The 26,865-nt window shown below is 37.6% G+C and overlaps 1 protein-coding gene across 1 annotated transcript in view; it reads left to right on the top strand.

The window, feature by feature from the left end:
* The window catches only part of LOC121313540 (laminin subunit alpha-1-like), a 67,255-nt gene that overhangs the window by 34,601 nt on the left and 5,789 nt on the right, over positions 1 to 26,865 (top strand). The window contains exons 19-57 of the mRNA XM_041246212.1: positions 528 to 739; positions 1,108 to 1,214; positions 2,808 to 2,988; positions 5,395 to 5,531; positions 5,826 to 6,062; positions 7,326 to 7,469; positions 7,740 to 7,919; positions 8,738 to 8,923; positions 9,126 to 9,253; positions 9,677 to 9,797; positions 10,023 to 10,160; positions 11,976 to 12,097; positions 12,612 to 12,698; positions 12,939 to 13,132; positions 13,427 to 13,569; positions 13,971 to 14,069; positions 14,198 to 14,309; positions 14,412 to 14,568; positions 14,966 to 15,176; positions 15,550 to 15,666; positions 15,950 to 16,113; positions 16,563 to 16,701; positions 17,084 to 17,186; positions 17,511 to 17,627; positions 17,882 to 18,064; positions 18,284 to 18,438; positions 19,379 to 19,522; positions 20,171 to 20,304; positions 20,409 to 20,559; positions 20,663 to 20,787; positions 20,923 to 21,073; positions 21,336 to 21,480; positions 22,307 to 22,448; positions 23,570 to 23,684; positions 24,217 to 24,384; positions 24,866 to 25,017; positions 25,803 to 25,988; positions 26,123 to 26,312; positions 26,693 to 26,799. Coding sequence (XP_041102146.1) covers positions 528 to 739; positions 1,108 to 1,214; positions 2,808 to 2,988; positions 5,395 to 5,531; positions 5,826 to 6,062; positions 7,326 to 7,469; positions 7,740 to 7,919; positions 8,738 to 8,923; positions 9,126 to 9,253; positions 9,677 to 9,797; positions 10,023 to 10,160; positions 11,976 to 12,097; positions 12,612 to 12,698; positions 12,939 to 13,132; positions 13,427 to 13,569; positions 13,971 to 14,069; positions 14,198 to 14,309; positions 14,412 to 14,568; positions 14,966 to 15,176; positions 15,550 to 15,666; positions 15,950 to 16,113; positions 16,563 to 16,701; positions 17,084 to 17,186; positions 17,511 to 17,627; positions 17,882 to 18,064; positions 18,284 to 18,438; positions 19,379 to 19,522; positions 20,171 to 20,304; positions 20,409 to 20,559; positions 20,663 to 20,787; positions 20,923 to 21,073; positions 21,336 to 21,480; positions 22,307 to 22,448; positions 23,570 to 23,684; positions 24,217 to 24,384; positions 24,866 to 25,017; positions 25,803 to 25,988; positions 26,123 to 26,312; positions 26,693 to 26,799 — 5,784 coding nt within the window. The remainder of the gene's footprint in view (positions 1 to 527; positions 740 to 1,107; positions 1,215 to 2,807; positions 2,989 to 5,394; positions 5,532 to 5,825; positions 6,063 to 7,325; positions 7,470 to 7,739; positions 7,920 to 8,737; positions 8,924 to 9,125; positions 9,254 to 9,676; positions 9,798 to 10,022; positions 10,161 to 11,975; positions 12,098 to 12,611; positions 12,699 to 12,938; positions 13,133 to 13,426; positions 13,570 to 13,970; positions 14,070 to 14,197; positions 14,310 to 14,411; positions 14,569 to 14,965; positions 15,177 to 15,549; positions 15,667 to 15,949; positions 16,114 to 16,562; positions 16,702 to 17,083; positions 17,187 to 17,510; positions 17,628 to 17,881; positions 18,065 to 18,283; positions 18,439 to 19,378; positions 19,523 to 20,170; positions 20,305 to 20,408; positions 20,560 to 20,662; positions 20,788 to 20,922; positions 21,074 to 21,335; positions 21,481 to 22,306; positions 22,449 to 23,569; positions 23,685 to 24,216; positions 24,385 to 24,865; positions 25,018 to 25,802; positions 25,989 to 26,122; positions 26,313 to 26,692; positions 26,800 to 26,865) is intronic.

The raw sequence follows: 26,865 nt of genomic DNA on the forward strand, positions 1-26,865 counted from the left end.
AGGCCATGTAAAGTTTGGTTGCACTGGCACCTGCGGGGTTCGCATGCATAAAGGAACAGACAGACAAACTTCTTTCTTTCTTTCTTTCTTTCTTTCTTTCTTTCTTTCTTTCTTTCTTTCTTTCTTTCTTTCTCTCTATCTATCTGTATACTATCTATCTGTATGCTTTTAAAGAATGGTAATGGCTTTCATTTGATCTGTAAGTTCATAAATCCTGTTTGACAACACAGCACTGGGCTTTCAACCCTTTAATATAATTTAAAGAACACAGTCTCCCCCCAGGGTTTTAAAGATGTTCAGTATTGAAAGAGTACATGATTGCAGAAGTAATCTGACGCTGTCTGTTTGGGCTGTGGTGGGATATGATAGTGTGCCCTAGTTTCTGAATAGGATGGTATAGACAAAACATGGCTCCACTTATTCACTTAAGATTTCTCTTGGATTTATCTCTCATAGAAATGCAGAAAGAAAGTTTAAAAAATAAAATGTATCCAGGCCTCAAGAGTTTGTCATACTTCGGCTTCTAGGTGTGCAAATGGTTACTATGGGGATCCTACAGTGCCAGGGGAATTGTGTGTTCCTTGCGACTGCAATGGCAATGTGAACCCACTTGAACCTGGCCACTGTGACACACGAACTGGAGAATGTCTGAAATGTGTTGGGAATACAACAGGAAGCCACTGTGAGAGGTGTGTGGACGGGTACTTTGGAGATGCTATTGTTGCTAAAAAGTGCCAAGGTAAGTAGTTTAGTATGTCTTGGAACAAATATGGATGTGTTTAATTACTTCCATTATCAAAATGTATTGCTGATCAAAGTAAACAAAAAAAAAGATGATAAGAAGATTTTAAAACAAAGTCCTAATCTGATGATGCCTTACCGCTGCCCTTGAATGTCCAAGGCTAAAAGGGGAGGCAATCAGCAGTAAATCCTGTGATGGCTATGATTTGTTTTAACCATGAGTTGTGCTGACATCAAGTGCACAGAGGTAAAACAGCCTTCCCAAGAAGACAGTTTCAAGCCTCTTGTAGACATTAAATATTGTATTATTGTTGAATGAAAGGGAGAATTCAGGTTGATAAATAACTAATGTATGTGTTTTTTAAGATTGTGGCTGTCATGTGAACAGCTCCTACTCCAGTGTCTGTGATCCAGAGAGCGGAAAGTGTGAGTGCAGGCCCAACGTCACTGGGGAGAAATGTGACCGGTGTCTGGTATGTATAGTGTAGCAGTGCGGCCTTTTCTAAAACCACATCATGCAAATAAACTAGATTAAAGACAGGAAGGACTGTGGACAGGAATTCCCTCTATAAACATGTAAAACATTATTCTTGTTTATAATCCCAAACAGACACATACCATTTATGTAAGAGTTGGAAAAAGACATAAAGGCAAAATGTTCAAATACCTTCATCAAGCCACTGATTCTTCTCTAAGTGATCCATCACCTCTATTTTTTTTAAATATGACAATAATAGCTGGACAGCTTCTGACAGAAATACATTCTTAGAGAGAAATTCCCTGGCAAGACTATTGTATTTTAAACATGTGATTCATCTTAAGTCCATATTCAACAAACGGAAACATTTTGTCATCTTAGTTATTAGAACAACTGTCTTTTAGTGATAAGAAAGATAGCATTATTTGCGCCATGCTGTGAATCAGAAGTATTTGCCTGACATAGCTTTGCTTTGTATTCAGAGAGCAATGCTGGATTCCAGAATGATCAAGTCATTAGGATATATCACTCTCTACACATCTTCCTCCATCGGGATCTTAGTGTCACAACTGTGCATTTGCATCCATACTCTGGAACTTAATATGTTTTTGGCATATCATTTAGAATCCCTACCAGAATGCGTGACATTGTTTTGGATAGATGGCACACACAAGTTTCAAACAGTCCCAGCTGGTCCAAATAGCTGGCCAATGTTTTCCTGATTAATGGTGGATATCCCTGTGTTTATTTCATAGCTGGATGGTGATATGAATATAAATAGTTTCATACATGCTGTTTAGTCTGGAAAAGAAAACTGTTCAGAATCCACAGATGGTACTTTTATAATTATTATTGTTGTTCTTTTATTATTAACAATTATTATTGTTGTTCATTTTAAGGCTGGTTAATTTACTTTTTCTGTTGCCGCCATAGCATGGATAATAAATGCATGTTTACAATGTGTGTGTGTGTGTGTGTATGTATGTGTGTGTCTATATATATATATATATATATATATATATAGACACACACACACACACACCCACACACACACACACAAAGTAAACATTTTGAGAAATATTGCTTTCAATTATTTGAATTTTCCCTTAAATATTTCATTCAAACTAACACTACATGTGTATAGTTTCTTCTGTGAAATAATCCTCAGGGAAATGACTGTGATTTAAAAAAAAAATTGTCAGTGAGTACTTTTCACAATACATTCTTCACAAAAACTGTGTAGCCAGCACCAAGCATATTTTAAATTAGGATGCATTTGCGCCACCTAGTGTCGCAGACGGTTACTAGATGTTTGAAGAAATGCTTATGTTCTAAAATGTAATTGAATGTGGGATGAAGAAAAAACTTTTTTTCCAAGACGGCATATTCTGCTTGATATGAGAATCTGTATCTTCTCACCTGTGGAATATTTGGGCATAAACTACAATACAGATACAAAGAATATATGAAGTACTAATTATGGAGTCAGACAATTTCTGGAAAATTGATTGATTGTGAAAATACTGTATCATGCTTTACAGCTACAACAGATATGTTCTAGTAACTTTTATCTATGTCTGTCCCACAGCCTGGTCACTTCGGCTTGAGCAGTGGTCTTGGTTGTCAGACCTGTAACTGCAATCTGGCGGGGTCACTCTCTGACAGCTGTGACGATGAGGGACAGTGTCCCTGTGTCCCAGGAGTGGCCGGAGAGAAGTGTGACAAGTGTGCCCATGGCTTTTATGACTTCCAAGATGATGGCTGCACTCGTAAGTCAATAGGAATAAGTAGTTTGTAGTATTGATTTAGGCACAAACAAATTGGCCCTCTGCAGTGGACTTCGCTGAAGTTTAATATACATTATTCCTCAACACCCCATAGTAAAAGCATAGCAAAGTATAGTGAAGCAAAGTGAAAGCATTCTAAAGCACAGGTAAGTATTGTAAAGCTCAGAGCAATACGGTAAAGCATATTAAACCTGACAACACATGGGAAATTATAGTAAATACATTGAGTACAAGTGCACAATTACCATGCAAAAATACTATGGCAAAGGTATAATTTTAAATGCCTGAATTATACCTATTCTTTCCCTCAGATTGCATTGCATTGCATTTCTTTTATCCTCCCACCATTTTCAAGAATTGCTCATTTAGTGGTGTTAATTACACCAGCCCCCTAATTACTAAAAGAAATCTTGGCGTAAAAAGTGCAGTAATGAGACCATTTGTTTTGTAACATAGCTTTACAAGTTTGAAGAGCATGGGATAAATTTAATCCAGCCATTTTGGTTAGAAGTAAAAGTGTTTACTGTTTTTGTTCTCGTTACATCAGTTGCAGGTACGTTTACTTAACGTACTTCAGACGAACTGTATATGAAACACAAAAAAACTGTTTTACTTGACGGTAAAAGCTGAAAAAGATGGGAAATTGTTAGATAAGGCCGCCACTGCGCCCTTACCTGACCCATATTCTGACAAGGCTTTCCAGCACACACTGCTTAACTGGTATAGTAGGTGGGTTCACTTCAGACAACATGTGTAGATTGTAGTGCTCTCTGTATATCATAAAGTTTTTGGTTTGCTATTTTTTTAACTTTTTTATTTGTGGTGCTACTCTTAGTTTTTGTATAAGAAAAATGATCTATTTTAACAAACATTCCCAAGTAGGACCACATTTTAGATACCTTATACACATATACATAGACTTCTCATACATAAAACAAGCTATTATTATTAGGTTATTACATTTTAAACAATGTTTTAAAACATGAATACTTTAGTTATGTTTATATTAGGCTACCTATCTGATTATTAATAACATGAATATATTAATAATGTATTTATATTTATACCTTGTTTAAAAATGTATATTGATTCAAATTTTGTTGTTATGAGGAGAACGGCACGTTACTATACAATCGATTCAACCATTTAATTCCTTAATATAAACAAAGTAATAGCCTAATAATATGAACAGCAGGATCTCTCAGATTCTTGTAACTCAGTTAACTGGGGATTTCAACATGTAAACAAAACGCTGAGGTAAATCACATGCAAAAAAAATAGAGAAACACTTTTAAGCGCTGCCTTTACTTTTTTTTTTGTTCAAATGCAGCTACCCTAGTGTATTCACAACTATACTGTATGTATTGTGCGTCACAGGTCACACGGAAACAGGGTTCTGAACATAATGATGAGTCAAATGCTACAAATCTCTAATTGTTTGTGAGCAATTTATGATGTGTTTGTTGTGTTCAGAAACAATCCCTCCAACATTTGGTAATATCAATTATCATGCACATTATAGTGTTTGTAATACGTTATTGTACACAATGTATTGGTGTTACAAATGCATATGTTCTGTGGTTATGTTTTAAAGTGTATAATGCAGATAAACTATATATATACTGATGAATGTCTTGACTGTAGATATTTAAAAGAGGCACACTTTCATTTGTTGCTACATCAACTTGTGGAGTCCCCATTGGAGATGGCATTGTCAATCATGGTACTGCATCCAGGATTTAGCTTCACAGGCTGAGTTAAGGTTGGAAGCATTTAAAGAAAAAATTAAAATAAGTTTTAAAAAATTTAATGGATAAAGTCAAGATTCACAAGGCATAAGTGACCTAAGGTATTCAAATCAAATTACCTACAGAGAATGATTGAACTGACGAATACCCTCTAACTTACTCTTGGCGGTGGAGCCTAACTGTGCATGCGTGACTTTTGAGTTAGCAAAAATAAACCGTGCATGAGTGAAGAAAAATTTAAATAACCTGCTAAATACTTTATCAATTTTTTCGGTTCCAAAAACCAGCACTCCTAATCAAGTAACATTTGCCTGCCCGATATGCTGTTTAAACACGCAGCCATTTTGAGTTATATTATCGCAAACTGTTTTTTTCGTGTTTGTGTAACTTAAAAACTATGATTTTCACAAAAATGATCCGTCACATAGACATGGAACATATGAAATGCCGTCCCAGTCTGCTTTGAAATGGCTGAGAAAACATACCCCTCAAAATGGAGTTTAACAAGGCGCTGCCAGCCGCTGTTACCTATAGCGGCGCTGTTATAATGCTCAGTTGATTAAACTGACATATAGAAGCTGAGGTTGGATTATTGGTTTGAGTTGTGTGATATTTATCTCATTTTTGTTTTCCCTGGCAGCCTGCAACTGTGCCCACACCCACAATAACTGTAACATGGAGACGGGCCAGTGCATCTGCCCACCTCACACTGCAGGGGTGAAATGTGAGCTCTGCGAGGCCAACCACTGGGGGCATGATTCTAAACTGGGATGCAAGGTAAAGTTGTGTGTGCTAAATGCTTAATCCAAAAGGTCATACTGGCAGAGCACCCTGTCTTTTGGATGCAATGTTAGGGTAATTTTGAATTTTTTTTTTTCTGAATACACACCCTGAGCTGCTTGTTTCATTGGGCTTCTCTTCGCAAAGAGCTGTCGTACTGTAATTGATTGACGGTGGTCGGATCAAGTCATCAGATATTTGCCAGTTGTTGTGAGACAGGTTGTAATTGGATGCTTCTTATTTTGTAATTGGATGCTTCTTGTGTTTTTTCACTCTCTCACCTTTTTATAGGCGTGTGATTGCAGTCTTACTGGCGCATCCAACTCTCAATGTGACCTGTCCAGCGGCCAGTGTCAGTGCAACCCTGGGTTCAGGGCAGAGAAGTGTAGTGAGTGTGCTCTGGGATTCCGAGCCTACCCAGAGTGCGCAGCCTGCAACTGCAACATTACTGGTACGAGAGAAGAGTACTGTGATGAGAAGCAGGGTGTGTGTGGCTGTGAGGAGGACTCAGCCATGTGTTCTTGCAAGGTAACAGTTGTTTTTGCACCTTCTCTTATTTTATCACATATTCCTAGCAGGAGACCCTCCTACAATCAACAGACCTCTACATCTCATTGGCTTATGGCAATTTGTACCTGATTTTAAGAAGTTGTATAGTTATTAGACTGTGAAACACCAGTTCTAGTTAAAATGAAGTGCTGTTGTCTGAATGTTGGAATTGAATATTTGAAAATTAGATAAGCTGGCCATTTAATTTTAATATTAGTTATGACAGTTAAACAGCGTTACTGTAAAACAGATGGGGACCATTTTATGTGTGAACATTTCTGAACATACGTTTAAAACAGTCAGTTATAAAATGCGAGTTTAACTAAAGACTTAAATGGCTGGTTGCAGACACCCTGATCTGCACTAGTCTTGGACTGCCTTGCACATTACGTGATACTACCCTGATATTAGGCAGTATAATATTGGTGCAAATCACAGTCTGTCAAACCAGCCGATTGCGACAAAGTGTTCACAGTTCATCTTTTTAAACATCACTAACAGCTGTTGTCACAAAATATGAAAAATAAGAGCTGTAAAAGTGTATTATATTGTCCCTTTACTTTGTACAGTAACCAATGATCTTGCTGCTTCACAGACTTTTGCACTGGTGATTTTAAATTGGCTTTCTCCTGTAACTCTTATAGCTCTGCTTGCACATGCAGTACCTTTACACTGACGATTGCATTTCGTAGTTTTTTGATTTTAAAACTTTTGCTCTTTTGATGCACCTAATGTTCTGCATACAATTGACTAACTTTTCTGTTAATGGTGGGCAAGCATTGTATTATCTATCTCCATTTGTATAACTTGTGATGTTGGTGAAGTATTTATTGCAATTGATTTAAAGTAGATTACTGAAAACAAACAAGTGTTCAAGCATGTTATTATTATTAATTAGTCATTTAGCAGACACAACCAAAGCAACTTACAGAGACTAAGGGGTGAAATATGCATCACAACTACTGCTGCAGAGTTACTTGCAACAGGACCTCATACGTCTCATTCGAAGGACGCAACACAACAAAGTTAAGTGACTTGCTCAGGGTCACACACAGTGAGTCAGTGGCTGAGTTGGGATTGAACTGGGAATCCCCTGGTAACAAGCCCCTTTCTTTAACTGCTGGACCACCAGTGGTTGAAGCGTCTTGAACTTCTAGGCTTTTATTGCAATTAGAGGCTGATGTCTTCCAGAAGCTTGGATTCAGTTGCTGGTTTTTGTTTCGCTCATGTCCTGATTTTCAGGTGAATGTGATTGGCCCTGGGTGTGATGAGTGTAAGCTGGGGACCTTTGCCCTTTCTGCTGATGACCCATTGGGATGCAGCCCTTGCTTCTGCTTTGGCGTGTCTGAGACTTGTGAAGAACTTGGAGGACTTGTGAGGATTCCTGTAAGCAAAGCCTTTACCTGAACTACCGTGTTCACTTTGCAAGTCAACCACTAAACCATTAAACAAAATGAACTGCACAATTTCATGACGTGTATCAATACACTGGCAGAACACCACAACACAATAATAATAATAATAATAATAATAATTGTGTAATATTTTAATTTGGTAAACATACTGTAATACCTTGAACAGTAATACAATTTCAGTAATTAAAACCACTTTTATAGTAAATTCCAGAGTAACATTTTCCTTTGTGTTTGTGTCTAGATCACCCTTACACCTGACCAGGAGACCCTACATGTAGTCACTCAGAGTGATCTGTCTGGAACGCTGGATGGTGTGTTCCTGCAGTCTCCGGACATTCTGCTGGATGCTGCACTAGTCAAGCAATCGCTATACACTGAGCCTTTCTACTGGAGATTACCGGAGCAGTTTCAGGGCAATAAGGTGAAGACAGCATGTACAAGAACTTCTAGCAGTATACACAGAACAAATATAAACCGTGTGTTCTTTTTCACTCCATTTTTATATTATTCATTATACTTTTACTACTCCCTAACATGCTTTAAAACCACAAACATGTATTTTAATTTTAAAACATGACTTCTTGTACTACACTAGGAAAAAAAAAAAGTTATCTGTTTGCTTGGCTTGTCTTCCAGGAAGTCTGTCACACTTGCACTTCCTGAGTCATTTTACCCTAGCAATGTCTTTTGGGTCAAAGCACCTTATTGGCTGTAAAATATGTCAGTCACTAGGGGAAGCAACTGGTTGGTTACTTAAAGGAAAGAAGGCCATGAACGGCTGGGGACAATTTCACTCTCCATGTGAAATGACCAGGGAAGTGCTTGAAAAAGTGCTTGAAAAATGACCAGGGAAGTGCTTGAAAAGACTATGAGGCCTACAATCAGAGATTTCTTTAACCTAGTGTAGTTTCAGATATCATGTTTTAAAAAGAAAATACATGTTAAAATCTAGATATGTTTAGTTATTTAGCTATCTATTTATTTATTTAAACTGTACATTCGAGACCTATATAGTGACTGGATGTGCATGTTTTGGAACATGTATGGAATTATTTTGTTACAATCATTTAAATTTTTTCTTTTTACAAATCGTAAGATTATCTGTGAAGTGTGCTGTATAGTACTCTTGCTATTTTGTTGTTTTAAGCCTTTTCAGCAAGTTACATTTTAGAGAAACTATGACAAAGAACAACAATCTTTATTAGAATTTAAAAACAGTATGTGTTTTATGCCGAGCAGCTGCTGGCCTATGGAGGAAAGCTGAGGTACACTGCAGCTTTCTATGCCCTTGAAGACTCTGGCATCTCCAACTTCGAGCCTCAGTTGCTTATTAAAGGAGGACGCACGAGTAAGCTCGTCATCTACAGGGATGTGCCTGCTCCTGACAATGGGGTGAAAACCAGCCAAGAGGTTGACCTGAAGGAGGTGAGTGCACTACTAATAATTTACCAGTTTCCCCAGTTTAAAAGTTTCTTTTCTGTTCTTGACCCTATACACATTTTTCCCACTAGGTCATGAATCACATTGTTTAAATCTATTAGACGTGGCAGTAGTGACTTTGAAGTGAAGGCTTGTATCACTGGCTGTCATCCACCTTTTTTATGATGAGTTCTCTGTTTTTTGACAGCGCGAATGGATGTATTTCAACTCTGTCTCTGACCAGGCTGTCTCTCACTCTGATTTCATGTCTGTGCTCAGCAACATTCAGTACATTCTCATCAAAGCCTCCTATGGGGGTGGTTTACAGCAGAGCAGGTAAGATGTTATAACAAAAGCCATCAATTAATGCAGTTTAAAATATCCTCCAATATTAATTTGATAGCCTTCATCAGTGTCCAAATATTACTTTACCTGCCACCAATCCATAGTGCTGTGATAATTATTTCTTTATAACTTTATTGTGAAACCCGTTTGTAATTTATTCCTAACTTGCTCTATGTAAAAGGCAATGAAACAAAATAAAATTGTCAAATATATTTTCAATTTGCCAGAGCCACAATTGTATTGTGATTTGTGGTATGATCTTCATTATTCAACCATAGCTTCAAATGCTCAGTAATAAATTCCAAGGTAGAACTTAAGGCTAAGTAGGCAAACGTTTTGGGCTAATGCCTTCAGTGGATGGTCAGAGGACTTCTGTTTGACTTACCTTACACTTGCTATTTTTGTATGTTACAGGATTTCCAACATCTCTTTAGAGATTGCAGTGGATTCAGATGAAATGAATGCTGATAGAGAAACAGCACATGGCATAGAGAGATGTAAATGCCCATCAGGTTATGCTGGCCTTTCATGTCAGGTATGTCATCTGAATTTGTTCCCAAGAGACAACTAGATCATTTTCATTACAACTGCTAGCATAACAGGACCCTCTTGAAAAGTGCACGTTATTGTTACGATTCAGTAAATAAATAAATTATTACAATTCCTTAAGCTTTATCAGCTGCCTGAATGCTTTTTTTTGTACAGAACTGGCGGAATGGACATTACTAGCCTTGTTACACTTGTCCTCTTTCTTTCTTAGGAGTGTGCACCAGGATTCTACAGGCAGAGGCTGACAGAGCTCAGTGTTCAGGGGCCACGTCCACTCATTGAGCCCTGTGTGTCGTGCCAGTGCAACAACCACAGCCAGACTTGTAATCTGGACACTGGGAAATGTCAGGTGACACGACTGTATTATCACACACTGTAGCTAGACATTTGAAAATCTGAAAGAATAGCAAACGGCTGAAATGGTAGTACAACATTAAAACGATGATAAAATGAAAATGTCAGTGTGCCGACAGCGTGTGCATGTGCGTGTGTGTGTGTGTACAGTATGTGTAACAACAGTTGAGAAGCTGGAAGCTTTAATCAGTTCATACATCAGGAAATGGTTGGAAGTTCCACGCTGCCTCAGCAGAGTGGGACTTTATGGTAAAGGAATACTGCAGCTACCATTTTCAGCTCTAACCGAGGAGTTTAAGTGCGCCAAGGTCCGACTGGAAATGACATTAGTAGAGTCACGCAAGGCAGCACCTGTGTGGAAGATGCTAAGGCAGCCTTTTGAATCATGTGATATTATGTGGCAAGTACAGCATGGAAGAGGGGGTCTTGATCTAAGTTCAGCTCTTCCTACATGGCACAAGGCAACCCCAGCTCAAGCAGGTAGCTGGTAGTCAACGAGGTGCAAAATCAGGAGGAGAGTATGAGGTCTGTAAAGGCCGTTTCCCAGGCCAAGCAGGGAGAATGGATGAGATGGGAGAGTGTGGAACAACACAAGATCGGCTGGCAAGACTTTTAGACAATGGAACAGAGCAGGATCAGTTTCCTCATCAGATCAACATATCACCACAGAATCTAAACCTTTGGGTGGGTGAGGATCCCTCATGTCCTTTGTGTTCACCACCTGCAACATTAAGGCACATTTTGACAGGATGTAAGGTGGGTCTTGGCCAAGGGCGGTTTACTTGGTGCCATGACCAGGTGGTGCGATGTTGGCATTAGCACTGGAAGACAAGCGTAACGTGACCAATAAGTTGCCACCAGTTCCATCAAAGCATTACACGCAAAAGACAATATTCCTCTGTCCAGGAGAACAACCACCAAGAAACGGTGTTAAAGCCAAGCCTTGCCCAGGACAACTGGAAGCTGCTAGAGACTGGAAAATGCTGGAAGATGTTGGTCATCGGCTTATTTTTCCACCTGAGATTGCCACCACTAACCTTTGACCAGACATTGTCTTGTGGTCTGGATCAGCTCATGTTGAATCATATATATATATAATATATATATATATATATATATATATATATATATATATATATATATATATATATATACCCGTTTTCTCAGAGATGTCAGGTTCAGTCATCATCATCTTCAGCCTGTGGTTTCAGATTCTGGCTGGGGATCTCAAGCACAATAGAAAGAAAGCAAGGCTGATGTCGGGTAAGTAAGCCCAACGGATTCTTCCACAATCAAGCCCTCTTGTCTGTCTGCTAGTCCCTCATCTTGAAGACCCCAGAGATGTACCCTGCTTACTTTTCCAGACGGTTGTCATGCTGATTTGGGGAGACCGCATCTTCCCTGGAGGTCTTCTGTGGTTGCTTTATATCTCTTGGGATCCAGTCTAGTATCTCCTTGGTCCAGCAATGGTCTGTTCATCTTCTACATGTCCGGCCCACTGCCATGGAGATGCAGATGGATCACATTTTTACTCTTAAAAAAGCTATGTCTTAGTTGGTGCTTATCTTGGCGAGAGCTGAGTTCAAATCAGCATGAAGTTTTAAACATCTACTCTATGTAATATATTATATATATATATATATATATATATATAACATTGCATATTTTTGTGTTAAAAAAAAAAAAAAAATATATATATTCTTGGTTATATATATATATATATATATATATATATATGTTCTTCTTACATATATATCACTCTTATATATATATAATGTATGTGTAAACTTAAACCTTATTTTCAAACTAGGATTGTCAGGACAACACAGCAGGTGATCACTGCAATCTTTGTGCACCAGGATACTATGGAAAAGTCAGAGGGTCAATAAGTGACTGCTCGCTCTGTGCTTGTCCACGGGGCAACACAAACAGGTACTTTCTCTTTGAATTTGTATTTTTATTTAAGAAATGTATATTTAAATCCAGTTACAGACAATTGCTACTGGCATTTGTACAACACATTGTCTGTCATTAAAACCTGTACATACCCTTTAAGGCTTTCTGTTGTTAATTTATCCCCTACCTTCCCTCTTAAGAGCAATATTAACACACAAGCATAGTTGACTGTTATCTGTTGCTGTTTATTGTTTAGCAGCAGAAAGTGGCATGTGCATATGAGCTCATAACAGAAACATTAACGTTTTACATGTTGAACTTTATATACATATATGCGTGTGTTTGTATATACCACCAGAGGGCAGTATTACTTAAGACAAAACTGAGTTACAGTACAACTAACTAAAGTATCACAGTAATTGATGTGTATATTTTAATAAAAACATTATTTTTTTCCTTATTGCCTTTAGTGAATTTGGGACCTCACTGAATTGCTGTGTAGTCTTATTTGAAAAAAAAAACTGTTCTGTAACATTTTTCCTTTCTTTAGTTTCAGCCCCACTTGTGTTCTAGAGGGTGTAGATGACTACAGGTGTAATGCCTGCATGCCAGGATATGAAGGACAATACTGTGAAAGGTAAATACATTTACTTTACCTGACAAAATGTATGATGGCTAAGATTAAAGCTGCTCTACTTTAACTTAAAAATGAATTTTTGGTAAATCTACAATCATTTACTTTATCAAAATAGTTTGCAAACATGTGTGTTTGGCGATCATATGAAATAGATCAAATGTCTGTCCTGCATAACATGAGGCTTGGTTCCTGTACACACGGCTGACAATAACTTTTCCATATATCCCTGCTTTCATAAAGATGCTCTTTGGGTTACTATGGGAACCCAAGTGAGCACGACGGTAGCTGTCAGCTGTGCAAATGCAATCCAACTGGATCGGTTCACAATCTCTGTGACAAACTCTCAGGGCACTGCGTGTGCAAACCAGGAGTGAGGGGTCTCCTCTGTGACGAATGTGAACCCAGACACATCCTGATGGGCACTGAATGCACATGTATGTGATTCAACTTTTTTCCCTTATTTAAATACTGCATTACCCCATGACACCAGGACTGGATGATTGGACTGAAAAAGGACATGTCTGTGACTTGTAGCTGTGTGTTGCTATTTAAAAAGTAACAGCGTGGACCTAAATCCAGGGCTCTTTAATGAGAGAGCCATGTTTCAGAATCTTGTTTAATATTAAATGTGTATGATATAAATAATGTGTCTCTTAGACTATTTAATTAAAAGAACAGTGCTTGCTAAATAGCACTGTTTTATTTCAAACCGTTCCTCTTCCTCGCAGCTTGCAATGATAACTGTACAGGAATGCTGCTGAACGATCTGGAGAACTTGGAGCTGTCAATACAGTCTGTTAACCTGACAGGAATTATCCTAGCACCCTACAGCCTGCTATCTTCATTAGAGAACACCACTGATCAAATAAAGGTGAGAACTGGAATACAGTGATCGAGGAGAGTAGTTGCCTGTCTGTCACAAACTGAATATACATAAAATATAAAAATCGCCTTTCATATTAGAACTTTGGAAACTACCCAAATCTGCAATTCTGTTCTGTGCAAAGATTAAGTGATTGGCCCCACAGCGGTTTCAAAGCCCACTATTAAAAACAGACACATTTTCTTATAGTTGGGTTTGATTTTCACTTAGTGAACTGGTGTTGACTACACTTGTAAATTTTTATGATCAGTATCTTAAAACGCATTAATATATATATGTATGTAGGTCTGCCATGGCACATGTTCTGTTTTGCTTGCATAGTACAGTGCATCAGCATCAGTGTTTTTGCAGGTGCCTTTTGTTTTTGACATTTATTTCTTTTTTTGTAGATGCTTTTATCCCCTGAGAGGAATTCCAGCTTCTTGTTAAAGAAGGCTGAAGAGCAGCTGTCTGGGCTTGCTAAAGACATCAGTCAGCTGCATCAGAAGGTAATGTTTTTTTTGTTTTTTTTTTAATCTTTTTTTTATCCGTAGTGAACATCCCATGTACATTCACTGCTATGTGGATTTTGTTTCTGTCTATAAATAAACCAAGTTTCTTTTCCTTTCTGTTTTAGACAACTCAGGCTTTTAGCCAGGAGCAGGATCTTGTTAATTCTACAGAAAGGACTGTTAACTGGAGTCAACAGCTTTTGGGTTTTATTACCAAAGTTCAAACAGCTATTCAAGGTATTTTTCTATTATTATTATTATTATTATTATTATTATTATTATTATTATTATTATTATTATTATTATTATTATTATTAAATGCCCTTTTTCTATTTTTAGCTCTTGTCGAACTAGCAAGTAACCTGAATGGCACTCTTGGCAATAATCTGGAGCTAACCAACAGCACAAAACTACAGGAGGAGGTCTCTGCAGTGCTGGAGATGATGAGAAACAAAGATTTTACCCAGCAGCATCAGAATACTACAAATGGGTTTAAGTAAGTCATTGCTATTTGCAATCGGTTCTGCTTTATGTATTCATGTGTTGGTATTTTTTTTTACATGCAGTATCCATGTTTAATCGTGAATAGGGAGCAGCTTCCCATTTTGGACAAGGTCATGTGATCTGGCCATAACTAATCAGTTATCTGTTGCTGAGCTGGGACTGAACCCAGGATCTCTGGAATCTTTTAATATACTCTTACATCTTCAAGCTGCCTGTCTAATGATCCCTGCGTTTTTGTGTTTAGCCCAACGCTTTACCACAATCTCTAGGGTCTGCGATACAGTATCTGTAGAGGAGCCATTGCTTTATTTAGTTTTTCATAGTTTAATTAAAATAACATTGTATTGTTGTGAAAGGTGCTGTATCTGTATCATTTTGTTGTCTCTCAGAGCTGCTGAAGCCCTTCTCCTGCGGGTTCAGAAGGAGTTTGAGAAGCCGCAGAAGGACGTTAAGGAGCTGAAGGAAAGAATTGTCGCTATCTTGTCTGATCACAGCAGCAAACTGCAGGATGCAAGAAACTTGGTGAATGAGGCTTTCACCAAGGCCAGCGAAACCAACCGCCTTCTTCGTGCCATGTCAAGCAATCTGGCAGCTTTTGATGTAAGATCTTGTTGTATTCCAAAGGGGCAAAAAACAATTGTGTTGCTGCATAAACAATTATTTTAGGCAATTTCATTTTTTTTTCTTTTTTTTTTTTTTTTTTTTTTTTTTTTTTTTTTTTTCATTGTTAATCCAGAAACTGCAACACATAATCCAACATCAGCTGTTGTGCTACAAAAATTCCTTTAAATGCGGCATGAGTTTAACAAATTAAACAATTGTGAGATTGCTAAATCAATTCTGAGTAAACTGAATAGTTGTGGAAGTAAAATGTACTACACTTGCCCTGTTTTGGATAAAATGCTCTCCTGAACACTTGTCTCAAAACTGTGTTAATGTTAGTTGTGAATGTTTTGTGTTCTTTTTACTACAGGATAAGAAACAGAATGCCAGTAGCAACCACTTCTTGACAATTGAGATGACTGAAGAAGCACAAGCAACGATGGCTGATGGCTTGGATATTGCAGCGGATGTTGTTAATGCATCTTCTGTAAGTCTTTGTCATTATCCTTATTCAGTCTGAAAATGCAGTACATGTATACATGTAAAACAAATTCACCAGAGCGTCTAAGTGGGAGCTATGTTTTGTGTTTTGCTCTGTGCAAATCATCAACAATATCACATTTCAACAGCAATTTGATTTAAAAGTATATTTTAAGGTACATTACTGTACTGAAATTGGTACATTGCTGGACTGAAATTGCAAAAGATTCAAAGTTAACTTTTGCAGTCGTATACATCAAATCTTAATTGCCCTTTGTCTTTGAGCACAGCAGCTAGAGGGGCACAAAGATGAGCTTTACCTTTGGAATCCTAAACTGAGAAAACAAGTGGACAACCTTGTGATGCAGATGACAAAGAGAAGCGTGCTAGACCTGGTGTACAACGCAGAGGACCATGCTGCTGGACTGAAGAAACTGGCAGACTCACTTCACAAGTAAGTACTAACAGGTTACATGTGCTGGAAAAGAGAACTTTTAGTAAATGCATTTTGTTCATGTAAGTTATTTATCGACAGCATGTCAATCACGTGTAGTGTATTTGGAAATTTTGTGTCAGATTAATTATATGTAGCTTTGATAGTCTCTTCTGCTCCATGCTTTTTTTCCCCCTTCAAATGCATGTACCATTATCATAACCATTGTTGCATGCTGTGAGAGGTTTTCTGTTTCACATGATAAAACACATATGGGCCGGGATTTCAACCTTCAGATGTGTTTTCTGTTCTATGTAAGAATGGTGTCTGTCGATATGGGTCTGTCCTGTTAAATATGTCAGTGTGAAGAGCAAATGCAAAGTCTCAGTTTGCCATGTTTGCCAGGTTACGTTGATATTTCATTTCTGGTTGTTTTTACTGACTCCTTAGTTATTTATTTTATTCTTCAGTGCGCTTTCAGATGTAAGGAATGTTTCGTTTAATGCAACAAATGCTGCTCAAGCCAATTCTAATATCAAAGTCAACACTGAAAAAGCAGAGCGTTTGGCCGAACAAGCTAACAGCACCACAGCTGCTGCCTGGAATTTGGTAAATATATTTTAGGACTGTATATTGGTGTGTTTTTTTCACCTAAATTTTCACCTTCAATTCACCATTGAAAGCAATTTGCTTTAGTATTTACAGGTCAGGTGTAATTTTACTGAAACTGTGAATGGATGTTTGTTACTAACTTGGCACATATACCGTGAATATAAGAGAGTGTCCTGTGTTTCACAGTATCAACACTTGCTTGACTGTTGAAGGCTCTTGGGATCCAGTGTTTTTGATTAAACTATAAATCATGGAAATAATTTCTGGTGTGCTAATATGCACGTCATGGATGTTGTTCAAGGCAATCTTTTTTTATGATGTTCTGTATTTATATCTTTTGCTGGGTATGTATGTTGCTGACACCATGTTCTTGTTTTAGGCACTGTTTGCTGAAGGCTCTTTGAAAGATGCTGGAGCAAAGTCTCTGCAGCAAAGCTCCAGGCTTCTATCTGAGGCCGCTGGTCTGAACAATAAGACGGATGGTGAGTGTGTCTATTGAACCACTGCTTTTTAATCTGTTCTTGCTTATACTTTCTGGTTCATTGGTTATTCATTTGAATGGATTTCTGTGTGATTTTTTTATGTGTTGTATTTGTTTGTTATCTATGGATGTGGATTTATTTTTGGATTTCTAGCCATTATTGGTAATTTGTGCTTGATTGCATACGTAGGTTGTCAGATGGCACATAACAAAGATTCTTGATTGAATAACAGTCATCTTCCTGACAACAGCAGAAGTAACAAAGTGTCAGACTGTGAGAAATAGCCATTAAATATGTAATACGTGTCTTGTTTTCACATTGCAGGTCTCATGAGTGATTTAAGTGGACTGACGGAGCAAGTGGACAAGATTCGACACAATACCCAAAATATAAGCAAACAGCTTAGTGAACCACTGCAGCTACTGCGCTCCATTCCCAGCAGTGAGAGGAGTTTCCTTCTTTCTTTCAGTTCTGAATTGTAATTAGATGACCTTTTGTGGGATTACACTGTGTTGCACTTAAGCCTCCTTTTTGTATATTTTTTTCCACTCTGAAATCTAGCAGAGTGCTTGATTTGTAACACAGATTTTAAATTAATGTGAAGCCAGTTGCTTGTGTGAAGAGGATATCTGAAGTAGGGCCTGTCAAGATGCTACAGTGTGGTAAGTGTGTGTGTGTTTGTTTTGATATTATAGATATCAGTGTGCAAGTCTTGGTAGCAAGGAAGCATGCTATGGGAGCGAATGTCTCGGCTGTTGAAGCTCTCCAACACCTCGAAGATTTCAACCAGAAACTAGAGGAGGCCTCTTCAGCAGTGATCAGAGCCAATGAAACTGTGAAGCGAACAAATGAACTGTTCAGTGATTCTGCAAAGACTGGTGAGGGAACTACTTCAAGTGTTGTTTTATTTTTTATTTATTTATTTATTTTAGCCTTCAACGTACCTCTACCCTCTGGTTCCCCATCTATAACTATACGCTGAAATAAGGGAATACATTTCGAGTGCACTGTCCTGAAAAGTGAGGTGCCTTCATAAATGCAAGGGAGAGGGGGCACAATATGACTGATAACAAATGTGCTTCCTTTATCCTTATCAGCTAATGCAGCAGAGAAAAAGGTTAAAGAAGTGGAAACACAAACCAGCCTGCTCTTTGAACGGCTGAAACCGCTGAAAATGCTGGAAGATAACTTGAGCAGAAACTTGTCTGAGATTAAGGAACTGATAAACCAGGCACGAAAACAAGCAGCTTCAGTAAGTATTGAACTATCAACCTGGTAGACGGACAAAAAGTGTGTGTGCTTCTTCCTGGCTCATTTACTATTAAAGGGATTTTATACCATTTTTGAATATTTCTTGTCTTACCTGTTCAATGTCCTATTATTCATTATTGTTTTTTCTGTTTAGATCATTATTTACCATGCTTTCCAACTAATCTAGCAACAAACACAAATGTTGCTTTGCGTTAGTGATGGAAGATCTAAAATGCTAAACAGTTTTAAAGAGGAAATTAAATACAACTGTACACCCCGATTTTAACAATTATTCAAATCACCTCATAGAAATTCAGCTTTTAGAAATGTTTGAAAAGTAAAGTGTAAATAAGTAAAATGTATATAACACACAGCTTCCCAGGTAAGAAGCTTAACATTATGAAAATGTAAGTGGCGTAAACCATCCTTGTTTATAATTCCAGCCTTTTGTATTCTGTGGCGTTTTCTGCGTGGATATCCAGTGGCACTGGAACCATTTTTAAAGTGGGGGTGCTGAAAGCCATTGAACAAAACTGTAACCTCTATACTGTAAAGCCATAAATATTTGCGAACAAAATATTTGGCGAATCACACCCATAAAACCTATTTTGCTCCAGAAATATTGGTGACCTTTTTGGATATACAAAGTATGTATTGTTCGTGGAAATTTAATATTGGTACCCAAAATATTAGAGTGTTTTTTTTTTCTTTCATATGCAAAAAACGCATAAACGCAAAAGCTTTGCAAATATTTTTGTCTTTACAGTATATGATGGAAACCATGTTTAGCCACACTTTCAGCACCCCTAGTTCCAGCTCCCCTGTGCATATTCTATAAATGCATTGGCTCGTGTAGATTTTAGTAACATTTTGCATCCGGTGCACAGCTGCTTTATGCTTTCTTCACACATTATAAAGCCTTTTTTGTGCACACATTTCAGATTAAAGTGGCAGTGGCTGCTGAACAAGACTGTGTACGTGCCTACAAACCAGACATCTCCTCCAGCAACTACAACACTCTGACGCTGATCGTGAAAACATCCCAGCCCGACAACTTGCTCTTCTACTTGGGCAGCAGCACCAATGTAAGCTCGGCAACAACACTAAAGCGCTCTATAAAACACTAAGCAGCAACAAAACGACAGGTGCTGGCCCATGAGGTTTATCTGAAGTGAATTGACTGTTAAAACTAATTTTACTGTACTGCACCTATATTTACTGTAGGGCAATGAGGGACAGTAGCAGTGCTGTGGCACAGAACAAACCGTTTTTAATAATTTGTTTATTCATCTTTTTTTTTGTTTGAATTATCGTAGTCCACTGAAAGCGGTAGCATTCTGAGGTAAAGGCTTGAGTGTCTCGCATCAGAAAGTAGTGGATTTAGAGCAGGTGTCATCAGTGTTATCTGTCAGCTGTGCTTTCCATTATAGTAGATCCCATAGAAAACAATGGAATATTAGTGTCTGGTTGTTGTATAATATATTATACACACTGTATATAAAAAAAAAAAAATCTTGTTTCTCTTAGCCATTCAAATGGTCATGTTATACTTTGTTTTTGTTGCCCACAATATATTGTTATACAATTTAAGGCTCGGTCCATAACATATTAATCTGCCTTTACTGTATATTGAAATAAAAGAAAAAGCCCATCAAACTAAATAAGACTACCGATCTGTATACATTGATTGCATTTGTGTACAATTGAAAAGGTTTTTGTGTTCCTTTTAACAGGTTGATTTCATGGCTCTGGAAATGCGACGTGGAAAGGTGTCTTTTCTCTGGGATGTAGGCTCTGGATTTGCAAAGTTGGAGTACCCTGATATTCAGATTAACAATGACAAGTGGCACAGGATTAGTGCAACCAGGTGAGTTGCACATAAGAAAATTGCAGATAAGAGATATTAAAATGGTGTAAAGAAAAAAAAAGTTCTGGTAGCCTTCTTCTGATATCCTTCTTTCTAAATTCCAGGTTTGGAAAGACTGGTTCTCTTACAGTTCAAGAATTGAAATCTTCACAGACCCCCACTGTAAAGACAGCAACCTCCTCTGGCACATCGACTGTGCTAGATGTGAATAAATCCACTCTTGTCTTTGTGGGGGGTCTTGGTGGTCAAATTAAGGTGAGCATTTGCCTTCTGTTTTTTTTTTTAATTTTCTTCTTGATTTTTTTTTTTTTTTCATGATACTAGTGTGCTCATTTATTGAATGCTTTAAAACTGACAGAAATCTTTGGCTGTGAAAGTGACCCACTTCAGAGGCTGCGTGGGAGAAGCTTCACTTAATGGGAAAAATATTGGGCTGTGGAATTACGCAGAGAGAGAAGGCAAATGTAGGGGCTGCTTCATGAGGTAAGACCATCATCTCACTTTTCGTGCATTGCATATTGTTAGCAGAGCTTCCCGATCGTGACTTTCTTAGTTACATTATGTTATGTTTTGATGCCAAACAATTCAGTTTCTAATCTAAATATTGTTTTAATTCAGTCCCCAGGATGAAGACACTTCCTTCCATTTTGATGGCAGTGGGTATTCCGTTGTTGAAAAGGCTCTTCGCTCAACAGTTACACAAGTAGTGATGCTTTTCAAAACCTTCTCTCCAAATGGATTGCTGCTTTACCTCGCTTCTAATGGAACGGTATGTCGGCAAACCCAGTTCTTTTTTGATCGTGCAGTTGGTATTTGTGTTTTTGCATGTTAATAATAGACTGAAAAAAGTGGCTATGCCTTTTAGGGCAACTTAGTTTTATTTAAAAGCTAACGATGTGTATAATTTGGGATTCCTGTTTATTTATTTATTTTTTTAAATCTCAGTCTGGGGATATCAAATGCCGTAACTTTTACCTTCACATTTAACATCACGTAGATTGTGACACTGATTTGGACGACTTGTGTTACAGAGAGATTTCACGTCTATCGAGCTGGTGGATGGCAAAGTCAGGCTGACCTTTGAGCTAGGATCCGGACCGCTCAGTCTCATCACAGATAAGACATACAACAGTGGAAACTGGTATAAAATTGCTTTCCATCGTACCAAACAGAAAGGTAGGTCTTTAATTAACCTACCTTGTTTATGTATTATTATTTATGTATTTGTTAGTATCCATACTACTAAATAAGAATTGATGCAACTAACTAGGTACAGCACATAAAAGATACACTTCACCATGCATTTATTCAGTTGTTTTTTCCATTGTGCCTTAACAATGACCCGGAGGGAAAATGTGTTTTTATTTTGGCCGAGGGAACAGGATAGCAAAGTTGTATAGGGGTAATGGAGGTAAATTACCATCTGATTTTGTGAATTAACTCCAAATGCTGAAATATTCTCACTAAAGTAACAAACTCAAATGTATCTTGTGAATCTTTCAGTTGTTGAACGGGGAAAAAAGATAAATTACACACGCAAACAAATGTACTATTACTACTTTTTATTTTTATTTTTTATTGAGGAATAAGTTATTTATGTATGTTGACAAAGATTAATTAATTATTTATTTACTTGGGATGACAAACCCCAACAATCATGAATATTTGTCAACATCCAGATTTAACTTTTACTTGGTATATAATATACATAAAATTATGCTGAGAACTAAATTTGATGAGGAAATACCTTAAACTAGGGCATCCATATCTAACTCTTGGAGTTACTTTTGCATGAGTTTTGGCTTTTGATTTAACTGGATTATTGAATAATATCTTGGATTTGAAGAAGCGATGCATGAGATGTGTTGATATTCTGACAGTGATATTGAAATGCCTTGTTATTGCAGTGTGGTATAAAAAAAACACAAAGTCATTTTGCCCACAGTGTGAATAGGCCTGTGTGAATTGAGGGCTACAATAAAATGTGTCCTGCTTCTTACAGGCTACTTGGCTGTGATGGATGCATATGTTCCTACAAACAGAGAAACCAAAGAGGGCACTACCTCTGGTTCTGCCTCAGATCTCAATCGTTCAGACAAGGACCCCATTTACATTGGTGGGCTGCCTCGCTCAAGACCTGTCAGGTACAAGTTACTTTCAAATGAATATTATATTCTTTACCTTCCTTGTACATCTTGGACACCAGAAAAGTAGAACCTATCATATCTGATTAGTAAGATACGATATCCTCTATTAACAAATGGACCTATGGCATGTTTCATTTACACATGCTGCTACCAACTGAGTGGTTCTGATGGAAACTGGTCAAGCATATTGAATTATGGCTCTACAGTAGTACATTTAGCTCTTAGAAGGACAAAATAATCAGTAGCAGATTAAAAATAAAAATGATGGTGTTTTTGGGAAATCGGTTTTACCTTTTACATGCTATCACATCACATAAAACAAACTGCCCAGTTTAACCATGTTCAATAAAAGAAGACAAGCGATTCATTGTGTTTATGTGTGCGCTTTCTTGGTTTTTTAAACGTGTTTATCTTGGGTGAACACACACTTCTAGTGGTATGGACTGAGAAAGCACAGTAAGAACTGTTTTTGGAATGCTGCTTTGTAAATTGCTCCATACTGTATTACAGTGCTTTGTTTTGCAACAATATTCACAGATAGTGTGAACACTATATTCCTATAGTAAACGTGCAGCACCACAATATTCACTGATTTTCTTTCTATAGTGAACGTGCAGCACCACAATATTCACTGATTTTCTTTCTATAGTAAACCTGCAGCACCACAATATTCACTGATTTTCTTTCTATAGTAAACGTGCAGCACCACAATATTCACTGATTTTCTTTCTATAGTAAACCTGCAGCACCACAATATTCACTGATTTTCTTTCTATAGTAAACGTGCAGCACCACAATATTCACTGATTTTCTTTCTATAGTAAACGTGCAGCACCACAATATTCACTGATTTTCTTTCTATAGTAAACGTGCAGTACCATACTTTGGTATTTTGGTCACTCTAATGAACACAAATTGTTCATTTATAATGGCCCGGATGTCAATAGAGCAAAAACAATATAGTATAAAGACTCTTTCTGAGATGGTATGTCTTCACATATCTGATGGACCCTTGGAACCAGTTATATGAGAATATGATGCGTTCTACTGTGCATGTTTGTTACCATTTCAGAATTGTTTATAGTGAACGTTTTACAAATAAACTTTTTGTCTTGCAGGAGACAGCTTGTCACCAGATCTTACGTGGGCTGCATCAAAAATGTGGAGATCGCCCGCTCTAACTTTGACTTGCTGAAGGAGTCCTATGGGGTCAAGAAGGGCTGTATATTGGAGGTGGGAAACACTCTGCCTCATGCTATGTTGGAGAATGGCAAGGGTTACTGGTTTTATTAAACAGTAATTGTACTTATTAAAAGTTGGACATAAAACAAGTATGTTTGTATTTGATCATGCTGTTATCCACATGAAATAGTATACTTTATATCACTGTTTCTAACATTACAGCATGCAATTATAATGTTCTGTGTATCATTATTCCATGTGTGTTGATGAGTTGTCCCCAGTTCTTTAGTACATAACCCTTCGTCTTTTCTAGTTCTTGATGTATTATCTGAAGATAAAAACTACTCTCAGAATCAAAATTCCAAGGTGAAACTTTTAAGGAACTAAGTCAAGTAGACAAATGTATCTACTAGTGCCTTCACTGTGGAGCCTTCCATGTAGACAGTCTTTCTAAAGTGCTTGATTGTTTTTTTTTTTTCATGCATTGATTTATATTCTGAACCGCACAATGCAGCAATCGTCACGTGATCCAGCTTCTGAATGGTGTCATTCATGCTTTCCATTTGCTGCTTTTCCTGTCCAGCCAATTCGCAGTGTGACAGTCTTCAATGAGGGATTCCTTGAACTTCACCCCATGTCTCTGGCACCTGAATCAGAACTTATGGCTACCTTCTCCACAAAGAACGACACCGGCATTATCCTGGCTGGAATCAGCAAAGGAGGAACGCGCAGACGAAGGCAGACGCACCTGGTGAGCTTCTTCATCCACAGTTAACCATTCCCAACCAACTGGTAATGAAATTCCTTATGTTGCTTAAATGCCAAGACAATAATCTTCATTGTCTTTAATTAAGAACATGCACTGAAGATAAGTATGTAGAGACACTGGTTCTTTTAAGACCTTGTTACTAGCTGAGCATTTAACCTGAACCATGGAAGACGCTGGTAGCTCACATTGCCCTGATTTACAAAGGTCATTAAAGCTTGCATACAATTTGTGCTGTTTTTTCTGAAAGTTAAAACAAACTATAATGAGTCCACAACGAGTAACCAAAAAAGCAAAACATCAATTTAAGGAGTCAAACAACTAAAGTGTTTTTTTTTTTTTTCCAGATTTGGAACATTAACAGTTGTTTTTTCCTTTGTCAAAAAATTGTGCAAATTGTATTTTGGTGTACAGACCTTGGTAAATTTGGCGTATTGTGTTTTTAAAAGTCTTTGTATCTGTACAGCCCTTTTTTGCAGTTATGCTTATCAATGGCCAAGTGGAGGTCCACATGAATACAGGAGAGAAAGGCCACACTAGAAAAGCTGTGATAAAATCTCCTGCTGGAAGCTACAGTGATGGAGAGGACCATTCTGTCATCCTGCATCGCAGCAAGAGGTAGGGAGACGGCTTGAGAGAAATTCTCTAGTTACAGTATCTTGTATGTAGTTAATCCATTTAATTCATGGATTTGCCTGGAAATAACCAGACAAAATGCAGATTTGTATAGGGTTATTCTACAAAACCAATTAAATAACTACACATCCAAATACATGTGAAATAATATTTTAATAAATAAATAATGGTATATATGGAGATATAAGGCAACATAAGGAGATAAGGGCTACAGACTTTACGTTATTTCTCTGGTCAGCTTTGTTGGGAGGCTACATTAACCAACCCAATGTACAGCTATGACCAAATGTTTGCATCACCCTATAGAATTAACAAATGTTGCTTCATAAAGTCACATGAAACCTTCTGAATAATGTTATGTTAACATATTGAATTGCATATCGCTTTGTAATTTTCCACATACTTAACAAAAAACTGACAAAAATTTAAAAATGGGACATTTTGAAATTTGAATGAAATACTATACAACTATTATGGCTTCCGGTAAACTTTTGCAATATCATTTTGTCTTTGGTTACATGGTGTTAAATGAAAGATCTACATTATTTTCTCATATATATATATATTGTTTAATTATTATTATTATTTTATGACTCAATCCTAAAATTCTTTTGGTCATAGCTGTATATTATATATTTAAATAGGATGTTTTTGATTTCATATCTCAGTAGCTGAAACAAATGCACATGCATTTGAAAATGCAGTTCCAGGTTGCACATTTTAAAATGATTTGCCTTCTTTTCCCTGGTCCTCCATTGCTTTCCTAGGTTGTTGACTGTGCAGGTGGACGAAGGAAGCCTGGCTGAGATGAGACTTGCTCCGTCAGCAGAGAGCAGCCCTCTCAATGTCTCCAGCTTCTACATCGGAGGTGTTCCAAATGGCGATGGCGCTGACATGCTCAAGACAGACAAATCCTTTTACGGCTGTATCAGGAACCTGGGCTACAACATGGAGTAAGTATAGGGAGCCAGCCCACGCATGTACTCTTTTTAGCTGTTCAGTAAGTTCTTGAGGGTATCAATTTAACCCTGAGGTTCCTTCATGGGTTATTGTATTTATTTATTTTTTTGGTATTCTTCACCACCAGACTCCTGGACCTCACCACTGCAGTGAGGTATCATAACATAGACATGGACAGCTGCCTGCTGGAGGAGAGGCCCAAGCCAGTCATCCAGCCAGAGGAGGGTGATCTAGAGTCTGAGCTCCAGCCATCTCCTACTCCAGCCAGGCCTGTCACCACTATTGAACAGAGCTTCAAAACCCAGGGCCCAGCCAAGGTTAGCATCACTATGTGCTTCAGTGCCCATGTTATTCTCCAGCTGTGTTTAAAGACTAAGAACTAAAATGTGTAGAGAGCTGTGAGCATGTTTATTTTACATATTACTTTATCATTGCTTTTTATAGCACTAGTCCTGTAAACACATGTATGTTTAATATAAAGAAGGGTTATAGTACTGTTCTTTCCTGTCTTCAGTTTTGCATCGTACATGTATGGAACACTTTTAACACTTAATAATAGGTTTTAATAGTGCGTTTATATGCATTTTAAATCCGTAGTATTGCATCATGTATATAGGAGAACATGAAATGGTCGATTTTTAATGATTTAACAATATTTTCATTGTTTGATTTCTGTTTACTTTTTGCATGACCACAGTGTGTAGAAGAAGAGATTCCAGTAAGTGTCCCCAATGCCCACCAGTTTGGTCTGACCAGAAATAGTCACATGGTTCTGTCTTTTGATGAGAGCACAATAAGAAGAAAGTGAGTATTCAGTTACACAAGGCACTGGTGTTGTGCTTGTTTTATTTTTCAAGTGACAGCAACCCA

Source organism: Polyodon spathula, chromosome 3 (assembly GCF_017654505.1).
Source record: "Polyodon spathula isolate WHYD16114869_AA chromosome 3, ASM1765450v1, whole genome shotgun sequence".
Taxonomy (NCBI): domain Eukaryota; kingdom Metazoa; phylum Chordata; class Actinopteri; order Acipenseriformes; family Polyodontidae; genus Polyodon; species Polyodon spathula.